General features: G+C 36.9%; 1 protein-coding gene across 1 annotated transcript; it reads right to left on the bottom strand.

The window, feature by feature from the left end:
- Positions 1 to 93: 93 nt before the first annotated feature.
- Positions 94 to 21,266, bottom strand: LOC140980426 (trafficking protein particle complex II-specific subunit 130 homolog). Its single transcript, XM_073446233.1, is given in 23 exon segments — positions 94 to 503; positions 582 to 672; positions 5,376 to 5,674; positions 6,282 to 6,471; positions 6,727 to 6,811; positions 6,903 to 6,999; positions 7,085 to 7,469; positions 7,616 to 7,758; positions 7,761 to 7,802; positions 7,805 to 7,826; positions 7,916 to 8,461; positions 8,856 to 9,054; positions 10,703 to 10,866; positions 16,511 to 16,601; positions 16,862 to 16,923; positions 17,260 to 17,421; positions 17,526 to 17,615; positions 17,897 to 18,057; positions 18,644 to 18,734; positions 19,287 to 19,470; positions 19,811 to 19,992; positions 20,172 to 20,401; positions 21,046 to 21,266. Coding segments are annotated over 23 exon segments (3,753 nt in total). The 5' UTR covers positions 21,107 to 21,266; the 3' UTR covers positions 94 to 327.
- Between the last annotated feature and the right edge of the window lie 2,790 nt (positions 21,267 to 24,056).

Genomic DNA, 24,056 nt, shown 5'->3' with positions numbered 1-24,056 from the left:
TCAAAAACCAAACGAACGGATTCTTTAAAAAGTTCAGTGGGTTTAATTCTCTTATCTTATAGAACAATGACGAAGGTTTGGAACAAACGAAACTGAAGAACATCAATTGCTTATGTTTCATTTGGAAAAAATTGTATTCAACAAATCGATATTTCCGAGTCTCCACTGTATCCTACATGCAACGCTAATTGAATACACAAAAATTGGACTAATAAACTAAAGATTATGATTTTATTTTTTAACAATATCAATGCAACAACATGAAAATCGAAGAGATCAACACACTTTGTAATACTTTACATCATATGGTACTAAAGAAAGGCGAGATCAAGCAGGAATACATAAAGAGGAACTAAGTGCAGGAGGCAAAACACAAACCAAGTGCGGTCCTCGTGGATTGCAGCTTATATTTGCCTCTTCTACGTTTGGCAAGCCAAGTTGAGGAGGGTGAACATACCCAGCCACCAGGGGCAAGAACAATATTGAGACCACGATTCTTGAACCTGAAGAAAAAGATGAAATGCACGAAGGATGGTCTATTGCTTAGAGAGGGAGGGGGGACAAGAAGGATGTCGAGATACCTTGTTTTGTGGAGAGTGAAATGTATCCTCTTTTTCTTCCTGCAATCATCCAGTTCTCAGGATTAACATTGACTTCGTATAACACCTCATCTTGTCACGGGAAAGAAAGTGCAATTTAGTACGATTCCAGTATTGTTTTATTTGAATATATGTCAGTTTTCTTCTGAGTTAATCGCTATAACTGTCATGTTGAGGAATTATATAATATAAAATGGGTAATGCTGTAAATGGCGGGAAGTGGTGGGAACTGGCAAGGCGGTCAGTCACCTCCTACCGCCTCAGCCGCCTAGGCACCGTGGTAGGCATATGTAATTAAATACTATTTATGTATAAAAAAAAAACTTCATACAATATAATAAAATCTAGACAAAGTGCAAATAAATATATAAATTTAAACTAACTAGATAATTGGTAGCCAATAGCGGCGGCGGCTAGAGGTGATTTGAGGCAGGTTGTTACGTTCACGGGTAATGGATTTAGTTATGGGACGATTTACGGAAAATTCATCACTCGCAAGATTGTGAGCGTGTTTATGAGATTTTCGCCCACGTCTCGCTATTTTGACAATCGTGGTTGAGGCTCGTTGAAGAGAGAACCTCACGATCTCCGACTTTGATAGAAGCAACAAAATTCAACGCCTTTATTCCTCAGCTTCTGATAGATATATACAAGGTTTTTGACAATTCAAACTGAATCATAAGAATCTCTATCCCAAGATAAAAACCCTTATCTAATCCAAATGATATCTTCCTAACTAATTGAGATAAACTCTTATTTAAGGAATTTAAAAACAAGATAAATCTAGAATCCTATGATCTAATCCACCACCTTGTACTTCCCATGAGTATGCCTCTGATAAACAATATCATTTGAAGTTGTTGGGTTGGGCTCGGCCTTTGCTGGTGGTGGGCTGGTCGTGATATTACACCCATCTGAAGACACGTGATCGTCCACGATTGGACGATCACAAATGAAGGAAACTCCGCAGCCAAGGTGAATGCATCCTGCCAAGAAGCCTTGGTGAATGCATCCTGCCAAGAAGCCTTGGTGGGTGAGAGGCCGGCCCAATGGATCAGCAGCTCGTGACGTCCCTAGCGGACTCTTGAATCGAGAATGACCATTGGCTGTGGCAGGTCGTCTTGGTTGAATACCGGCAGGTCTGTGTCGTGGGGAATATTGCCCTTAAATGGCTTCAGAGAAGAGACATGGAAAACTGGGTGGATCAAGGAAGAGTCAGGAAGCTTGAGCTTATATGCGACCTCACCAACACGTGCAATAACTTCAAAGGGGCCAAAGTAACGTGGGGAGAGCTTCTTGTTCACACGTTTTTCCACACTAGATTGGCGGTAATGTTGTAAGCGTACCAGAACCATATCCCCTATTGAATATTGGACATCCCAGTGAGATGAATCATATTGAGTCTTCATAAGGTTCTGGACGTGCAGCAGACGTTGCCGGAGACGTTTCAGGACTTCGTCTCTAGTCTGTAATTCCTTGTCGACGGCCTCTAATTTCGCCATCCCTGGGAAAAATGATAAAAAGACGTGGCGGTGGTCGGCCGTAGATTCATCTCGTCTCGATAGGGCGTCGGCCACCACATTAGATTTCCCTGGTTTATATTCCACCTTGAATTCAAATGCCGATAGCTCGTTGATCCATCGTTGCTGAGGGGACGTCGTGATGCGTTGTTCCAACAGGAATTTGAGACTGTAATGATCGGTGTGCACCAAGAACGATACTCCCCATAGATATGTTCGCCACTGGCGGATGGCCTTCGCTAAACCAATCAACTCTTTTTCGTAGGCGGCTAATTTACGGTGTTGTAGCGCCAATGCCTGGCTATAGAATGCAATGGGGCGCCCATTTTGAAGAAGAACAGCACCTAATCCACTTTCGGAAGCGTCACACTCTACCACAAAGGGTTCTGAAAAATTCGGTAGGGCTAGGACGTGTGTCGATGTCATAGCTCTCTTTAATTCTTCGAAAGATCGTGTAGTTTCTTGTGACCAGACGAAGGAGTTCTTGCGAAGCATGCCGGTTAGGGGTGCGGCAATAATTCCATAGTTCTTGACGAAATTGCGATAGTAACCCGCAACGCCTAGAAATCCACGAAGGGCGCGGATAGAGGAGGGGGTCGGCCAATTAGCAATGGCTGCGATTTTCTCTTCATCGACCTTGACCCCCGACTATGTCACTCGATGGCCGAGATAGGCCGCTTCTGTTTGAGCTAGAGAACATTTGGATCGCTTGAGGAAAAACTGTATTGTCTTGATCGTGGAGAAGACCATACGTAAGTGTTTCAAGTGTTCCTCCCCAAGATTTGTTGTAAATCAAAATATTGTCGAAGAAGACAAGAACAAATTTGCGTCGGTAATCCCCAAAGATAGAGTTCATGATGGCCTGAAAAGTAGATGGCGCATTTGTTAGCCCGAAGGGCATAACTAAAAATTCAAAGTGGCCATGATGAGTCCTGAATGCCGTCATGGGAATACATGCTGGATCCATCAGAACTTTGTGGTATCCTGCTCGGAGATCAAGCTTGGTAAAGAATTGGGCCCCATCAAGTTCTTCCAACGGTTCTTCAATCACAGGGATTAAGAATTTGTCCTTCACAGTTCGCACATTCAAAGCTTGGCAGTCTACACAGAAACGTCATGATTTATCGGCCTTGCTGACTAATAATACGGGTGATGAAAACGGTGATGTACTGGGTCGGATAATCCCTTGCCTTAACATATTGGCGCACTGTCTTTCGATCTCATCTTTTTGCGCATGCGGATAGCGGTAGGGTCGAACCACGACAGGATCTGTCCCTTGGGTTAATATAATTATGTGTGTATGTTGTCATCGTGGTGGAAGCCCTTTAGGTTCCCCAAAAATCCCTTCAAAGTCCAGCAGCAGCGTCTGAAGGCCTGGTAGTTCCATTCCGCTAGCTTCTGTTATTGTAAAGGCAAAAGGGCCCGAACTCACACTAAGATCTTCTCCCTGTGGACTAACCGAGTTTCCTTCACATGGAAAATTCATGACCATGTGAGTGAAGTCCCAATTGATGGCACCCAGCATGCACAACCAATTCACTCCTAAGACCACAATAAAGTCTCCCAATGGTATCAAAAACTAATCCATAGAGAAACGAGCTCCCCCCAGAACAACATGTACACCGACATACTCTAGAGCATTGAAGTTGTCCGCCATTGGCCGCAGACACCCTTAAAGTTGGACAGTTTTCCACGGATAACCCTAGCTTGTCGGCCTCTGGTGTATCCACGAAGCAATGCGTGCTTCCCGAATCAATGAGGACCCTCAAGTGGCAGCCCTGAATTTCTCCCCAAATCTGCATTGTTTTCGCACCATGTTAGTCATTTCGTGTTTCATATAATCGCGCCAGATTCATAGCAGTATTGAGATTTGTTGGGTGGTGGATTTGAACTTCTATAGCAATGTTTATGCGCAATCCACTAATGAACAATTGAACCTCCTGCCTTGATGTTATGGGACCCGAACGGGCCAGCAATTCCTCAAAACGTTCCTAATAATCATTCACCGAGTTTGTCTGACGTAGTTTGGCAACATCGCCAAAGGTATCTCCTCAAATGGGTGGGCCAAATCTGAGATCACACTGTTCTGTGAAGTCGATCCACTGGATACCGGGCTGATCCCGTTTCAATTTGCGAAACCATAGCTGGGCCTTGCCGTCGAGATGGAAGGACGCTAACCCCACTTTTTCCGCCTCGTGTGTGCTGATGGTCGAAGAAATGCTTGCAACGATTTAGCCAAGCCAAAGGATCTGATTTTCCATCGTAACAAGGGAAGTCCAACCGGATGTATTTAGGTACGAATAACGAGTTGTCTTTCCCTTCCTGTGTGCGTGGACTAGTGGAGTACGTATCATGGGAATCCATGTGGTTGTTGTCACCGCCTTGGTCGTGCGCTGTTTCTGTTTTCGATGTTGTGACTTGGATAGATAATTCTTCCAAGCGTTTGGCAAGATCTCGATGTCGCTGGTCGTTCTCTCGTTGGCGCTGGTCACTCGCAAGTCTGTCCTTCTTGTACATGTTGATAAAGGCCTCCAACTGCCTATGCATGGAAAGCAAATCCCCCAAGCGCCCGGCTCTGATACCAAGTTGTTATGTTCACGGGTAATGGATCTAGTTATGGGGCGATTTACGGAAAATTCACCACTCGCAAGATTGTGAGCGTGTTTGAGATTTTCGCCCACGTCTCGCTATTTTGATAAACAGTATATTTTGAAGTTGTTGGGTTGGGCTTGGCCTTTGCTGGTGGTGGGCTGGTCGTGACACAGGTGGTGACTGATGGTAGAGAATACTTGAAACCAAAAGCAAATATAAAGAGAGTGAAGGGTTTTTATTATATCTAAGGGTTTTTAAATTGATTGACTTTGACTGATTTTTAAAATTATTTGATTTTAACAATTGACTAGGATTTTAAAATCATTGACCGCTTCGGCAGCCTGCTGGCCGCTGACAGCCTATAGAGACCACCTTAGGAGGTCGAGCCAACCAACAACATGACCAAAGATAACAAATCATCACAAATGAGACTCCTTGCTACAATATGTCATCCACCTGGTGGAATAAATCAACTCATCATGGCAAACATCAAATGGTAGCCTACGTAGAATTGCAACGAAAGAATGATGTTTTAGCCTTGAATATTTAAGAAAAACAAAATCTTAAAATACTCACAAAACAAAATCTTAAAATACTCACAAAGTTGTCAGCAGCACCATTAAAATCTTAAAATACTCACAAAACAAAATATTAAAATACTCATAAAGTTGTCAGCAGCACCATTCACCATATTCTTTAACCTTTCAACCCTCCATTCAATGGTCACAAATTGTCCAACTCGGAGACCGCTTGAAGGGAGAGGAAGGAAACCAACAGCAAGGCAAGGGTCCAGCACTGGTCTCTGTAAAGTAAGGGCGCTCTTAAAGGTGAAGAATAGTTCATCATCAGTACCAGATTCTGAAAGTCCATCAGCCACAGGGGTGTGAGCTCCAAGCTTTCTAGATCCACATATTTTGTATCTGATATTTAATATACTATCTGGACGCGACTCCTTTGTATCATCTGTAAGGAGAAGATGTACTAGATAAATAACCAAACAAAGCAGTAGTAGACCATGTAAGAAAGCTCTCTCTGACATCTTATACAAAATTTTGTATAGTTTAGGCAAAAGTATATCTAATCATCACATATATTATTTAGTTTGACCAAGGAAATTTCCGAAGTGCTACTATGAGAAGCAATGAAAGGTTCTGATGATTGAATTAATTAATTTGTTTAAACTAAGGAGGTCTTCCATAGAACAAAAATGGTGCCAGAGGTAAGGATTGAGTGGTGACAAAGCTTTGTAAGGTCAGGATAAATGGTCGATACCTAGAAGGGACAATAACCATTCAATCCGTGATATTCCTGTTTGCTCCAACTAATTTCAAGTTTCAACATTTTTATACTTAACAATAGGTGATGATTTCTTTGAAATTTTGAAAAACTTGTCTCCAAATGTCTGTCTATAACAATATGAATATGCTGCAACGTGTGAGCAACTGAGAAGGATGGATCATATCTTCTTGTTGACTGCAGATGTACGATAACCCAGTACTTCAGTTAAACCAAAGAGTTGAATCGAAAGGGATATCAAAAAAATAGTGAAAGGAACCAATATTAAATTTACCATTTGTCGACGTGTCTGCCAAGCAGATGCTAAACAGCATTCCAGCTTTGGATTTAGGAGAAACAACCAATGGAAAGAACCTGGAGATTTGTCTTCCATTGCCTTTGCCAGTATGATCAAAGCAATCTTGAAGGTCCAGCCAAGCATCATGGACATTAAGCGAAGCTTTCACCTGGGACTGCAGTATGACCTGCACAAAAAGCAAAAACTTGGGAGAAGAGCATGGAAGATACATTTCTTCACAATCCTTTCATATAAGTCAAATAGAAAAACCAGACGTTGCCCTGGTTTTGGAGGTTAAATTCACATGGTTATGCATAACAAATAAAAGTAAATGTGACATACAACTCCATTTGGTGCACAAAAATATGAAGAATGTAGTACAAATCCATTAGTCTACAAATTTAAGAAGGTGACTGGTTATGAAAAATTGTGCGATAAATACCTGCAAAAGCAGAGTACCCTCATCGCATTTGTCTATAACACGTGTACTCACATCAAAAGGATCTGTAAAATGCACAGCAATTGTCCTGTGATTGATCGCAATTGGTTTAGACTTGACTCCAAATGTTTTGGAAAAACATAGAAGAAATTAATTCGGAAGGCAAAAGAAAATGGTACTTTTCAAATGTCTGGTTATGAGAAACTCCAAACTCAAGTTTCAGAGCTATCATCCTCAAACCATCCACTAAACTCTGTCCTTGGGGTACAACCATCCCTATCAAGATATGAATGAATATAATAGTGAATCTTAACCATATAAGGATCTTTTAATTTCCCATAAGTCAACACAAATGACTGACCAGCAGTTGCTCCCCTAGCTATCCCATCACTAACAGCCTGCAGTGGAATCCATAAAACCGAAGTAATGTTGCTTGCCCAATCGGGTAACCTGATGTTGCCATCTTCAAGAGCCAATTTATTGACTTCAGCTTGAGTATGAGAAAGGCAATACTCTGGATCAGCCATGTTGGCTCTATTCTGTGACGCTTCTTCTCTGTGCTTTTCTATCTCGAAGCCATGAGCCTCCTCAATCCTCAAGCCAGGACCAGTGTCTATGTGCAGTACAGCACCCTTCAGGGAGTAGTTAATTGGTGTAACAATTATTCCAACCCACTGCAATTCATTCATCAGCAAAGCAGATGAAATAGCAGAAGTAAGATCAACCAAAGGCCTTGGTTTTGCCACCTAGACAATAGCATAAAGTAAGTGAATCTCTTAGGTAGAAAGCAGAAAAGGTCTATACAGGTAATAAAAATGAATCACGTTTCCACTGATAACATCTCCAATTCAGAAAAAAAGTATAATTTCAATTTACATTCACAATGTGATACCTTCAAGATTGGCCTTGTTGGTTTCTCGTAACTCATAAAATCATGAGCGTCCACAGGGCCAACCCTTGAAAAACTATGAGATCTGAAACTTAATTGACCGATATGTCCTGTGAGAGCCCCCAATACATAGGAACCAGGTTTCTGGGGGGCACTGGACGGGTGATTGTATTCTTCCCAGGCATTAGGCGATAGCATCGGAGCTCTTTATTGCCTACACATTAAAGAGTAAATAAAAATCGCAAAAGATGCTTTATTATTACATGACATCAACTAAGTTGGATTGTCAAACAGAACAAATACCTTGGCTCCTTCATCAGTATTATGTGTTGCTGTCAGCGTAAGACTAAGTGATTCAACAGTCATATCATCTGGAAATCCACTCCACAGTGTTACAGAGAGAATACCAGGGTCCCCATCACAAAGCTCCAAAGCAGGCCCTGGGTTGCCAGAAAATGTTATCAAGGATGAAACATCTAGGGGCACAGGGTCCTCCATTTCACCATGAGCAAGACGGACGACTTCAGATTGAAATGCTTGTCGCTCTTTTATTGAGAATAATCCTTTATCCAAGGACAACAATCTCACACAAGAAGATAAATAGCCAGCTTGATCATTCAGCATCTTTTGACACTCTGCCAAATTTGGGAGGACTTCCGCCAATAAGTTCTCCCATCCTTCACCCGCATAAAGTGCACAAACTTTCTCATACAGATTTGCCGCAATAGCATAATTTGAGCGCTTATGGTAGACCGCAGCAATTTCACCATCAAGGACAACCCCATGTCTCTTCCACCACGAATTATGGTAATTATTTGCCGCACCTTTTGACAGATCCAGATATTTTTTCTGAAATGCAAGAAGCCCAGATCGTACAAAAGATTATACCAAAGAAATGAAATGAGAATCAACACAACCAACAATAAACTCACCATAGTATAAAAATGACTACATAATGTTATATCTCTTTAGGCAAATATGAAACCAAAAGATGAGAAGCTCTAAAAATATTAAATAATGGAACAAACTCCATTTCCTTGAGAAATAACAGCTTTCAGTTAGATACATATCGTAACTTAAGATTGGAAAAGACTATCTAGAACTTAAGTCAATGAAATTCAAAATGTCCCTGAGCGTGTGAAAGTAGATGCACACAAATATTTAGAAGGAAAATCAGAGAAAGAATGTTGGAAGAGGCTTAATCCATTACTAGGACAGAATAGTGAATCATTCAAGTCACTACCTCAAATTCAGCAACAGAAGAAAATGATTTCCACAATTCAGCATCAGAAATTGTATTCCGTAAGGCATGCTCAGCAGCAACATATATTTCGGCAAGCCTCATAAGCCGGTCAATTGTACCTTCAAAATTGCCAGGTGAAGAAAGGGTCCGCGACATGGATAAGGCATTCGCTTTTGGCGACGGGGATATTAGTCCTGAACTGCCAATGAAACTCAAATTGAAAATGAGCGGAAAAAACCCAAATGTAATAAACTTCCCATACGTCCAATCCCAGTGGAATGAAACAAAAAACCAAGAAATAAAAACAGAGAGAGAAGATAATCCCCCAAGGTAATCTGTACATCTCACACAAAACATCCACATTTCTAATTCCATATGTAACTGTTCCTTTTATGCCATCATTGAAATGGAAATTTTTCTCATTGGCAACTTACTTCTAAAATGAATGAATTTTCCAAGACGAATGACGGAAAGACTAACTATCAAATAAATCCAAAAACGAGTTGAAGTTAATGTAGAGATTCAAACATTTAGAAGTGAACAAAGTTCTAGGCATCAAACAAAGTAACGTTTTACTTTTGCGCATATTAAGTAATAACAACTGATTTCCAACAGCAATTAATTACTCTTACTGGACTTGTATTAAATCTGAATGGGCACCAGTTAAAAGGGTTACAAGGAATTATAAGCCCAACTGAAGAATGCAATGCTAGATTATAACGTCACATCATATAAAATACCCATGTCAACTCAAGATTCTGTAGTCACCGGTTTCGGTTCCAAGTCACTAGATCCTAGGCGCAAAGAAGGTTGGTAGTGCCACATCCAACAGATATAGCTATTCACAAATGCCAACGCCAACTTTAATAACAGAGGCAATATCATCAATATTATACCCAAACTTGTTTGTATTTCCAGGGGATGCCACTTATCATGGCTCTTAAGTACTGACAAGGACCAGTCAAAACCAAACATGCAGTGTCTTTCCTTAATTGTCTTTTGGAATTTATACTTGAGATTTTCCAGAGTGCTCAGAGGGATCCTAAATTCCCACCGCGAACATTAAACATATAAATATTATTCCCAAACTTGTTTGTATTCCCAGGAGAAGTCATCAAGGCCAATATCACTTGACATGGCTCATAAGTACAGTCAAGGTCCAGTCAAAACCAAACATGCAGTGTCTTTCCTTAACTGTCTTTTGGAATTTACACTTGAGATTTTCCAGAGTGCTCAGAGGGATCCTATATTCCCATCTCGAACATTTAACATATAAATATAGAGCTTCAATGAGGATATACTCAAAAAACTACCTAGAGAACAAATGCAATTTCTGCATAAGATCCAGACTAAATAAAAGTCAGTATCCATTTTCTTTGCATGTTCCAATTCTAAAATAGAACATTGTAGGTGGTGCCATGGTATTTGATGAGATGAACACAAACCAGAAATAGCTACGTAGTTCGGGAGACATAAATGTCAAGCAGCTAATAGAGTAACTTTAATTGATGATTAATGTTGTGGACCCTTCAAACGAATAGTCTATCAATTGACGGAGTTGATGCTTCAATGATAATTTAAGGGGTAGAGCATTAATTTTAATACTTATAGTAAAATGTAATTTTACAGGGAAAAAAACACAAGAAATTATGAACCAATTCCTCTGATAAAAATCTGGATTGTAGTTTGGCTTTGCCAACGCACAAAAGGATGGCATGCAATTTCAAACAGAGAAGTTCAAATCATTGGGTCAAAATAACCTCTCTCTTTGCTCTTTTAGCCACGTAAAGGAGAAATATGGTTAAGCAATTAAAATTATAGATGATCCAATATTTGAGTTTAGTTACCTCTCGACGGCATTTGGACGAGCATCAAACAATTCAAACATATTTCCAGCAGATAGAGAAGCCCTACGACGATTTGCCTCACGCAGAAGAAGAGATGGCTCGAGAGGCAGTGGCCTCCTCTGAATGTCAAAGTGTTTAGGCTGTGAAGTTTCTTGGAGTATCATCTATACAAACAAAGTAGAAAGATTAAAAGTAAAAGGCACCAAAATCACTAAAACTTTAGCATAAACAACTTTTCGAATGTTTTGTTGAAAAACTTGTGAATGGTCACAGAAATTGGATGGCTAAATCAGGAAAAAAATTTGAGATCTACACGGTAACGACAATCAAAAGTAAGAAAAAAAATGGCGAGGGAAGAAAGGCTTCACTAAAATTAAACAAGCCTAAGAATGAAATGCATGGTGCTTTCATAAGAAGTCCGTATTTTCAAAACAGAACAAGTAGTGGGAATCTGTTTCAGCAATGAGTTCAGAAATCCTCATTTCAAAGATCACAAACATAACTGTTCTAGAGTCAATAGTTCTTTGAAACTAATAGCTCCGAGTACCAATTTTTCAACAATATCCTTTAATCCATATACCACACCGACATTAAATGTAAATAAGCTTTCAGGCTACCCTCAGTATAAAGCTTGGGCTACATGGGTGACCAAAATTTCCAAATATTATATCATTTTTACTCATTATTTATGCATATTGTCCGTCCTCACATGTTTAGGGCTGATTTCTAGGTGGATGTGATAAAAAAAAAATAAGGAATTGTTGACCAGAAGTACGAGCAGTGCGCGACAGGGCGGGTGTTCTGCTCACCTCAGTATGCAAAAGAGAAAAAAAGAAAGATTTGCTAGGAGCTCGCGCTAGGGAGGGTGTTTTTGCCCGCCCCAGCGCGTCTGACTGAAAAATTAATGTGAGCAGGCTGCGCTAGGTGGTAGAATTCGTCCGCCCTACGCGACCTGATAAGGAAACAAAATCTGCATGATTTATTTCAAATTTTGTGGAGAGTTGGAGGCATCTGTGTCTGGGAGAAGCCCTAATACGCAAAAATTATTCACTATTCATCAATATTAACTCACACGCAGCCGCACAAGAGATAGGACCGCACAAAGAAGAATTCAAGTGAAGAACAAGAACTCAACACAACGTTTTTTTCCTTTTCTCTTTTCTTTAATTAGGATTTAGGGGATTCTACCCTCAAACATCTATGTTGTGAATTCTTTTTGAAGATTGAATTTTAATTTTTAAGCAATCTTGATTATATTATTGTTTTGATTGCATCTTTGGAGCACGATCAACTATGAAGTAATTTTATATTGGAGACCGAAAGGTAATTTTATAACATGATGAGTTAACATAATCCATAGATCTACAACTTGTATAGAAATATGAAGTTTGATACATGTTGATAGTCATATGCCGAAAATCGAAAACTAGAGGATTCAACGGTTTGTTAATGGGATTACAATTGTTAAATAACACAAGGACACTTGATTACTTAATTTTGTTAATTATATTAATATAAATCGACATAGTATATTAATAAATTAGAAAATCCCGTCAAAAATATGACTTATGAATTGAAATTCAATCGTTATAGAAGATTTAGGAGTAGGTGAACCGAGATCTTAACAATTTTTTATTATTATTTTCAATCTAATTATTTATGTTGCGATTGTTTCATCATTTTACTTTATTATTAATTTAGTTTATTAATCAATTCAATTATTTTTTTAATTAACTAAAGAATTTTGTTTTGAGGTAAATTTGTCTGATCAATCTCTGTGGGATCGATACTAGTACTTTGTACACTATATTATAACGTAACTCGTACACTTGTAATTCATTTGACATTTGAATTCAAATGATTAATTTTATTGGGGAATTTACAGTGCAAGAAAATTCGATCAAGTTTTTTACGACATTGTCGGGGATTGAAATTGGCAAAATTTTCTTTTAGTTACTTTCTTTAATTAATTTTATTTATTAATTTATTTCAATCCTGCCTGATCTACCGTTTTCTATTATATTTTTGTAGGAATTTTTCTTGTGTAATATTTCGAGATGTTCTGTAAAAAATATTCACAAATGTTGCCCAACAACACGGAGAGTCACTCTACTCAGCATCGGACATATTCAATATTTTAGAAACACCTCTAGGTATAATGATTATTCAAAATATTTTTTTAACAAAACTTTCTTTAACGGTTTGGATACAGTAACGGGAAGATGAGTAATCAATGGAGCTCTGGCAACTGGTAGTCCCGTATTTAGCTTAGATGATGATGAAATGATATATTTGTCAAATGATATGGCAGATTTTGACTACCATCAGCATTGGTATCCTTCACTATAGAGTTAGAGCCACATATACCCCCGAAATTAGTTACCCGGACTTTATGAACCAAACGTTCGACTATCAAGACGGGGATGAAGATGGTTTAGAATTAATTATGGATCAACTCGAGGTTATGATGGACAAATATGTGGCATTGACTGGGGAAGGATTGGCCTTAATCGGAAAAAGTGTTGGAAGAAATATCATTTGAAGAAGAGCTCACAACATCAATTTTTGAGAGTCGCCAATAATGCAAAGTGAAGCGAAACGGTGGTCGATCCAGTTTGGTTTGATGATGATGACTCAAACAACCAAAGTGGAAAGAGTGATTTTGAATAGACCGAAAATCTAGGGATGTTTGAACCTTTAGTAGATGTTGAGCCTCATCCGGAAAATATTTTTAAAGAATTATATGATAAAGATATGAACTGATTTTCTCATCTCGTGCCTATTATTTACAGCCGTGTTTTGTCGAGGTGACGGACTTACAATATTTATATCAAGTTATACTTGAGAGCATATGGAACCAAAACCCATATGTGGTGTCATATACACTTACTTTGGGCGTCAACCACTCTTTGATAGTCAAGCCGACGACTAAAAATCAGGCGCTACTTGGGAGGCAACCCAAGCGTGTTATTTCCATTTTATTTATTTTAATTTTAGTTTTTGCACTGAGTTCTTGTTTCTTTGTGCGTTTATCTTGCTTAAATTCTTAAATTTTCATGCAAGGTATGCACATTGGAGGAAGTGGAAGATTGGTGACGTAACAAATTCGTGCAAGAATAAGAAGATTGATGTTCATCCGAAGTCCTCAAGCCCACTCCTTATAATCAATAGGGGAGTTCCTTTTTCTGTTTTCCTACATTCAATTTCTTGCATTTGTGTTTACTTGATTTTGTATCTTGTGTGTCGTCTAGTGCATTAGAGACAATGCATGACTTTAATATGGGGAGGAGTAGTTCTTTTCTTTTATTTATTTGGTGTCATTAGAACAAAAATTTATCATGCATTTATTTAAGTCTAGTCATGTAAAATCTAGTTCATAATGATGGGATGGTGACATCTGACCAATGACGAATACAAATTAATGATAAGACATTTCCTATTGATCTTGTTTTTTCATTAGTTTCGGACACCCTTGTGAAGCATGAATTTTTTGCGTAAATGTTGAATATTTTTAAGCACGTACGTTGCAACTGGTGAATTGTGTGAATAGTGAAACTCAAAATTTTTGTGGAGAATTTGAGAAGCATGAGGTGTTGGTTGAACTTGAATGCATGTCCTTTGCAACAACGTGCTTACAAGCAGCATGAAAATGATTTAGACAATTTTTCGTGGACTATTGAACTGAGTTGAGCCTACCATGAAACATAAATTACATGAAACTCATTCTTACATCGAGTCTCATAATTTTACCCTTATAAAATGATTAAACCAAAAGCCAAATATTCATACCCTAAAGGAATAAATATCTAAATAAAAAAATGCGCTTATGAAAGAAAATTTTATTGCAAAAATGATGTATTGCGAAAAGGATCTTTCAGATGTAAGATGAGGGGGAGCCAAATAAAGGAAGGAAAACCTACTCCTAAGCTACAAAAGAGAAATGTATGGAGTTGAAGAAAATCAGATGCAAAATCTGAATGTGCGCAAATTAATCTGTCATTGTACTCCATTCGTTTGTTTATTTTATCTTGCCTTTGGTAACCCTCAATAGAGCTATAATTTACAACTGAAAAGTTTTAATGATTTGTGTTTGACAACATACATAGCACACACACACGTTCAATGAAGAAATGTATTGTGTAAACTTCAAGAGGTGTGCGATAATTTATATTGTGCTTTGATTAATGGGAAGTATGTCAGAGATTCGCTGAGGCATGAATGAAAACAATGAAATCTCTATTGAACTAGTTTTTGTTCCTTTTGTTTTGTCTTGTAACTTATTTTGCTCGCCAAATGGTTAGTATGAGGAGATTGATAAAGGGTTATTNCAGAGCTAGTGCTAGGGCGGGAGGTTTTGCCCACCCCAGCGCATCTAACTGGAAAATTAAAGCAAGCAAGTTGCGCTAGGGTGGTAGAATTCATCCGCATTCGAGTGACCCGATAAGGAAACAAAATCTCCATGATTTGTTTCAACTTTTAAGGAGTCTTGGAGGCCTTTATATCTGGGAGAAGCCCTAATACACGAAAATTATTCACAATTCATATAGATTTACTCACATGCAGCCGCACAAGAGAGAGAGCAGCACGAAGAAAATTCATTCGAAGAACGAGAACTCAACACATTGTTTTTCTTCTTTTCTCTTTCTTTAGTTAGGATTTAGGAGATCCTACCCCCGAACATCAATGTTGTAAATTCTTTCTGAAAACTGAACTTTAGTTTTTAAGCATTCTTGATTATGTTATTATTTGATTGCATTATCTGAAGCATGATCAACTTTGAAATGATTTTATATGTTATAATTGTACCCGATAAGAGATTTTATAAAATGATATCATAATATAACCATAGATCTATAAATTGCATAGACATATAAAGTTGGATACATGTTGATAGTCATATACAGAAAATCGAAAGCTAGAGGATTTCACGGTTCGTCAATGCGATTGCAATTGTTAAATAACACAAGGACACTTGGTTACTGCATTTTGTTAATTAGATTAACATAATATATTAATAAAGTAGTGAATCCCGTCAAAAGCATGATTTATGAATTGAAATTCAATCATTAGAGAAGATTCAGAGGTAGGTGAACCGAGATCCTAATAATTGTTTATATATTATTTTCAGTCTAATTATTTATGTTGCGTTTGTTTGGTCTTTTTACTTCATTATTAATTTAGTTTATTAATTAATTCAATTATTGTTTTAATTAACTAAAGAATTTGGCTTGAGGTAAATTTGTCTAATCAATCTATGTTGGATCGATACTCATACTTTGTACACTATATTATAACTTAACTCATACTCTTGCGATTCACTCGAACTTAAAGGATTAATTTTATTGGGAAATTTATGGTGCTAGAAAATTTAAATCAGAAATCTGTTGGTTAAAGGGAAAGCATGACCTATTTCACAAAAGACATACATTCATGCAAACTACAAAGAAAGACATTGCAGTCAACAATATCAGATGCCATCTAAAACACCCATGTTCGTGAAATTTTTACTCACTAGGAATTACAATAACAACTGTATTTAACATAATTCATTTTCAAATGATAGTTTCAAATTCCAAGCTAAAAGAGCCAATGTGGAGGCATCTGGAGATGATAATGAAGTCCATAAAATGTAAGAATATATATTTTATTAAAATATTAAGTAATTTTTCCATGTTGAGTAGTAAATGCTAAAGGAAAATAGGCAACTTATTGTTGTGATTGTACTGAGCTATCTAAATGAAAATTAAAGACAGTAGTTTACTATGTGCCCCGCTGCAATTTCCTCACTTTCCATTCACTGAAACTCACCTTTTCTTTTGCAAGCACCTCAGATGAAGCATTGGATGGAAGTGAAGGCTAAACTCCTGGCTTCGGCCACGGTAACGTGCTAAGTGAAGCGCTACTCATAAGATAAATAAGACAAATAATAAGCACATGTCAGAATACTTAATGGTGGTCGAACAGTTCGTCTTTATTTCCCCAACACTACTACTATTTTCCATTTCATGTACACTGCCAACTAGGCAATTACTATTCCATCTGTGAGTAACGATCCAATTCATCATTATATGCCAACAGAATGCAGTTATATATATTTTATTCTTAAGTGGTGGAAGCTAGAACCAACTAAATTATATAATCACAAAATTGGGAAAGTACCTGTTGACCGGACTTCTTTCTATATCTGCTCCATAGCCAATTAAGTATGCTAGCCTCATAAACTGCCACAGCATAAGTGCATAACACACTTCAGCAGACTGTTCCATTGATCTTGTAACAAGAAATTATAAAATAAATTTTGCACTTCATTTTCATTGTAATGAATTATAAATCGAAGATCAAAACCGTCCACAATATATGCATCAAGATCTATTTCTCATGCAAACTATTACACATAGTAGAGAATATGGGCCAAGAAGTTGCAAGTGTCATACATTCAAATTTTATAGGCACAATCCTTAACTATGAAGAATATTACCTAGAATATGGGCCAAAAAGTTGCTAGTGCCATACAATTAAATTTTATAGGCACAATCCTTAACTATGAAGAATATTACCTTACTCCGGCATAAAGTATAAAGTTCCCCTTGAACACGGTAAAACTCCTTCTCCACATCAGGTGTTGCTAATCCATCTTTATAATGAGCAGCAGTCGCATCAATCACAGCCAAGCAAGCAGTAATTACCCATACTTCACGCATACAAAAAGGAAATGTACTCTGAAAAACCCCCCATAAATAGGAAACTCAGTAGGAAAACTTCCCTTCAGAACAACTATGATAAGACTAAAGGAAAATACCAAGCAGGGGTAAATGGAAACTACCTCATGCACTGCCAATGCCTTTGAAAAGCTAATTATGAATGAATAACCCCTTGATGCAACCTCAAATGGACGACTTAATTTGAAAAGTAACTGGAGTTAAGTGAGGCAACAGCAGAACACCCTCAGAACATTGCAAAGAAAGATAATTTGTTTAAATCTAGGGCTCTAGGAAATGAAATTAAATGCACACGGGCAAATACAAATAATGACTGAGCTAATATTCAGTACGCGCACAGTATTTTACAGTTAAAAATCAAATACGTAGATTTTGAACAAATTTTTTAAAACAAAAGTAGTACATAGACTGACCAAAAGGAATTAAACAAGCTACAACAAAACCTAAATAAAAACAAATCATCAGTCTTTCGTACCTTTGCTTGACAAGCAAAGAGGTATTGCCTGAATTCAAACTCTCTAAATGTGTCATCTTGAACAATCTGAGTTAATGCCTTTTTCCCTGGGTCAAGAAGAATAGCTTGATCATCTGCTGGCTCCAATCCTCCAAAATCCCTTCGTCTTCCAACCATATTAACTATAATGCACAGATATGTGAAACAAAGTCAGGTCATACATCTACACAACTACATAAACTGCAATCAGAACTAAGGATGATGGAGGAGCACCAAAAGCACAGTAGAAATAACATGTAATACACGGAGAAGACAATATTATGTGCAAAATGTAGAAAGAACTCGAGTTCATTTTACTAGAGCAAGCAAATAAGCCTAATGCTGTGTTTAATTAAGTGAACCATAATGTCAAAATAAGGAAAGAGTTAGAACATGAGTTGGAAAAAACAAATGTATAATTAAAAACATGCATGGATAGTTCAAGGTCGGTCGCTTTTACTATATCTTTATGTTCCAAGACCGTTAATATTAATACCTTAATATGAAAATTACCATGTCTTTTGCAAACAGTCAAACAGTACAAGAGCAATACCATCATTACATGATACATGGAGAATGGATCTTCATAAAAGAAAGAATAAGAGCCTAAGAAACACGTCAATGATGACCAATACCAGCTATTCGCTAAAATTTGAAAAGAAAATGACTCGTAGAATCAATATCTTTCCACAAAGCAGTTTAAAACAAGGTAAAAAGCTCGTTGGACACCTGTTTCTAAATAGCAAAGTTCAAGCTCGTCGTATTCACGCAATGCATCTTCATGTAGATGAGCAATTTCAAACATAAAAGCCAGACTTTCCTGTCAACAGAGATGGAATACACATGAGAAATCTTGACATGCAAATAATATCTCAAAGTTGCTCCGTGAAAATAGATACTGAATGCCAAAAAAACAAAACTACAGAAATAAATACAAGAGTTAATTAAGTGATTGGAAAGGAACTCATACATTCCAGCAAAAACTAAATGGTTATTATGACAGTTGTCAGGAGCTAGACAGGCAAAAGACTATCAAAATTTCTTTGTTTTTATTTTATGGACCGGATTATCCAATTTCTTCTCGATCATTTGAGCAAGGGGAAACAGAAAAAGCGACTATTGATTCAATGATCCATTTGACCCTGATAAAATTAAAGTTTCACACTATTCAAGGGGTAACCAGCGAGCACTGCAGATTTCCAAATTCGTGATGCTATATATTTTAAATCTTCATACAATTGCAGCCGAAGATCGAAAGACGAATAGATACCCTCAATTTTTTTTTATTATGTGGAAAACTGGAAAACAATGGATAAGCAGTACGCTTGAATCATTGTCTTCTTCTAACAGTAAAAATAGATATCAATTTTACCTTTAGGATAAAGAAGTTGCAGAAGTTCCAAACTGGCATGAATCGCATTTCACTGAGCTTTCGGATTTCCTCTTCATAAAATTGAATGCGTTTATCAAGTGTGTTTCTGATGCACTCGATGATTTTGGCCTCCAAGCCATCCCAGAAATTTGCATCAGGCCCGTGGATATCAAGTTTGCAGCACCTAAGTGAAGCATTTGAAATAAGATCTTCACATAGTTTATTATAACCATAGTCAGCTATTATATTCTTTGCATTTTACTTAAATTCCACATTTTCTTACAAAATACCAGTATAAAACAAGAATGAGATTTAAAACAATCATTATATAATTTTGAGAATAGTGATAGAGAAGAGGGACCATGATAGTGAAGATCAAATATTTCGATGGAAAAAATTGTAAACAAAATGGCTATTACAATCCCAGAAACAGCCAAATGTCAAACGTAACTGATGTAAACATTTTACTCAAATATAGAACACAAAATGCCTGGAATTTCACAATGGCATGGTAGAACTATTACCTTTCCCTTTTCTTCGAGCTAAAATCAACTTCAAGTTTGGCATACACCTTTTTGGCCATCTTGGTGGCCTGATCATTGTGAGCCGGTGCTTTAGACACATAAACAATAAACCATTCTCGTTCATCATTTTGAACTATCAGTTTCAAGCGTGGTTTAAGCATGTTCTTAAACTCGTCAAGATCCTAGACAAGAGCCAACAATATGAAAAATAATCAAGACCGAAGAAAGGGTAATAATCATGAACAGAAAAAGTGTAAGAAGAAATGATAGCGGTTTCCAGTGAAGGGACATAGACCTAAGCTAAGAAGAGGGTAAACATATTTACCTACACAAAGGAAGTAACAGATATTGTAAGAACTACCTCACAAGTAACAAGAACGATTGTAGCATATGGCTCCCGAAACCAAAACAACGATTGCTCTTGCGGAAACCGACTACGGAGTCGTGCATCAGTAGTCAATATGAATTCTGCGGGTAGTTCATCGACCATAACAGGATTGCGGGTTTTATTGTTCAGAAAAACACTTCTAAATGGTAGCCGTTCTTCAAATCCCTTCTTGATGACAGGCCACAGGTCACTGAAATCCTCAACTATGACAAAATTGTGAGATGCTTGTAAGCCAAGGACACGAAATGCAAAAGTTTCTTCCTTTACTAGTAAAATTTTCAGTGACCTAACGTAAATAAAGTGTCTGCACTAAGTAATGGTACATGCAATTACTCAAAATCAATCTGAAATATCTACCAACTCTTGTAAAAAAAAAATACATGTTCCTTCGAACAACCAAAATAAGCACCTCCACCACAGGATCTTGACCAGCATTTGTCCAATCGTTCAATGTGAAGCTGAAACTAAGTTGATTCTTAACTATCTTGTTACCACTAAATCTGATCATGTGAAGTCACTCTGTGCATATAACTTTCAATATCAAATTTCCACAAACTAACAGCACACATGCTGCATCTAGAAAACCTAAACTGTCCTAAACCCACGACTTCGACAAAATAAATACTAAAACGAGAAAATTTACATCATCGGGACAAATGCTTACTCAAACTTCCAAGTGATCGGTTACTTAGCTTAGAACATTACAAAAGGAAGGGAATTCAATTACTCAATAACGCGAATCCTAACTCATTGAAACTGAGAAGTGTAAAATTGAAAGCTGGAACAATGATTAGGGTCACACTATCGTATGGCCAACTACAAGAAACAATTATCGCCGAAATGTTACCGGCAAGAACAACGTGATCACAGGTCTTGATAATCTGATACTGAGGTAAGAAAGCCGCCATTTTTATCAATTTGCGGCGACCTTCAGTCCATCGATTGAGACCAGGATCCGTAGGCAACAGCACAATCAAGCAGCAGGAGTGGGTGTTGTTTCCCTGTGAACTGGAGTCGCTACTGATCTAGCTGTGGTTTTGTAAAAATCGCGGTTCATGGAGCGACCAGAATATTTATTTTTATGTTCTAAATAATGGATATTGTTGAAAAATTATTTAAAAATGTGTTAAATATTTGTGTTGAAAATGTGAATGTTGAATGTTGAAAATTAGGTAAAATTAGGTGTTGAATATTGAAAATTAGTGTGTGATGATGTAGGTAATGATGTATTTTATTTTTGGATTATTTGTAAAAATTTTCTATAAATAGATCTCTCATTTGTGAAGAAAATCACAATTGAGTTGAGAGAAAAATATTATAAAGTGTGTAGTGTGATAATTTTGAGAGTTTGAGATTTTTACTTTTTTACCGTAAATTTTTACTTTTTCACAACANTCCACCACAGGATCTTGACCAGCATTTGTCCAATCGTTCAATGTGAAGCTGAAACTAAGTTGATTCTTAACTATCTTGTTACCACTAAATCTGATCATGTGAAGTCACTCTGTGCATATAACTTTCAATATCAAATTTCCACAAACTAACAGCACACATGCTGCATCTAGAAAACCTAAACTGTCCTAAACCCACGACTTCGACAAAATAAATACTAAAACGAGAAAATTTACATCATCGGGACAAATGCTTACTCAAACTTCCAAGTGATCGGTTACTTAGCTTAGAACATTACAAAAGGAAGGGAATTCAATTACTCAATAACGCGAATCCTAACTCATTGAAACTGAGAAGTGTAAAATTGAAAGCTGGAACAATGATTAGGGTCACACTATCGTATGGCCAACTACAAGAAACAATTATCGCCGAAATGTTACCGGCAAGAACAACGTGATCACAGGTCTTGATAATCTGATACTGAGGTAAGAAAGCCGCCATTTTTATCAATTTGCGGCGACCTTCAGTCCATCGATTGAGACCAGGATCCGTAGGCAACAGCACAATCAAGCAGCAGGAGTGGGTGTTGTTTCCCTGTGAACTGGAGTCGCTACTGATCTAGCTGTGGTTTTGTAAAAATCGCGGTTCATGGAGCGACCAGAATATTTATTTTTATGTTCTAAATAATGGATATCAAAATATTTGGATTTTAAGTCGTAATTTTCTCTTTTATTTTATATTAACTTTCTTTCGTCTCTTGACATATCCACTATCAGAATATATATTTTTCGTATAAACCGTACTATAAATCTACACAAATTTGCATCGATATTGGATCGCAGCGCAAGAAAAAGTGGCCGAAATATTTTTTTCAAAATATTTTGTGGTGGCCGAAAATTTGATTGTTACGGAGAAGAGGATTTTGTGTCTCTCTTTTTCTTGTACGATTATGTTGCACATTATCCACATTTGATAACATATTAATTAATTAATTAATAAAAAAATATATTGGTCCAATTCTACTATTACTCGAATTAATATTAATCTCATTAGCATTCTTTTATTTTCATTAATTAAAATTCTCATATATATAATATTAAATAATCATTATTTAATTTCTTAATTAGTTGTTAATTAATTAATGAATCAATTAATCAATTCTATACTCCTCCAGAATATATCATGATAATCTATAGTAGTCTAAATTACTAACATTATTATTTAATTAGTAGACTCTAAATTTAATAAATAAATAATTGTGAAGTCATTACAACCTCAATCGATAGTCAGGCAACTCCGATTTGTTGATGATATAATTCTCGTTCGTATAATTAAAAATGAAAATTTCGAATTACAAAATTTTCCACTGATTCATTTTTTGAAGCTGTCAGTTTTGTAAACTCTTTCACTAAAACAGGCAATTCAACTCTCCCCATTTAATTAGCTGTTAAGCTGATTTTCACATCTTCTATTACATGGAATCAACTTGTAAACTTCTTTATCAGTAATCTGTTTGATCTCCATTAAATTACAGTCATTAAAATCAACTCCTTGAACTTGATTATCTCTACGGAAACATATAATCCAACATTTGTGTGACCCTCAATGGTTCAGGGATACAGTTAGTCGTGAGTTCACAACTTCATGTGATTCAAAATAACATTTATTCCTATTCGAACTTACCCTAATTCGCCTCATTTTTTTCATCATCTCCTTGATCAAGAACTTCAGAACTTAAGTCTTATTTCAGTCATCAGATCATGATAAGAGCTCAAGTAGCATTGTCCCATTATCTCTTAGGTATTACTAATAGTGTCTACAAAAATCTTAAGTTATGGTTAGCATACAGTACGGTCCATTCAACTCATATATCCCGATTGAATCTACAATCATTGGTATATTGAGAGTTGCAAATGAATTCAATACCGATGTGATATTTCTTAAATTAATAATAGTGACATCGTATGTTCAACTGGGAAAACACATTTCCCTAAAACACATGTCTTTCTCTAGTCAGATACTTCTTAAACTATTAACTCGTCTATTCACATAGGATATTTTCACACATAGGCGAGCGGTGAATCATCGACTATAATGCATTTTTTCTTATGTATTTCGAAACTACACCCAAACTCATCAACTAATGACCCTCAATAGAGTTGGTAAACGAATAAAAGTGCATGCTAGTACGTAGAGCCCATACGTTGTCCAGAGTCAAAGAAATAATGGTGTAAAACCATAACAACAGACTATTCCACTCGATAAGTGTTAGAAAAATGAATTTTGTATCCATTTAAAATCGATAAAATAATTCGAACGAGTTACGTGACGAACAGAATTATTTCTCGATTACTAATTAGGGTGAATGAGAAATTAATTGAGGTTGAATTTTCTCGAGTGAAAAGATTGAATCGAAAAGATTTTATATATATTTTTTATTGGAATATTATATATAATAAAGAAAGA

The sequence above is a fragment of the Primulina huaijiensis genome, chromosome 7 (assembly GCF_012295235.1).
Source record: "Primulina huaijiensis isolate GDHJ02 chromosome 7, ASM1229523v2, whole genome shotgun sequence".
Lineage (NCBI taxonomy): Eukaryota > Viridiplantae > Streptophyta > Magnoliopsida > Lamiales > Gesneriaceae > Primulina > Primulina huaijiensis.
Note: the sequence above shows the minus strand (reverse complement) of the source record. Positions and strands in the feature narration are given on the sequence as shown.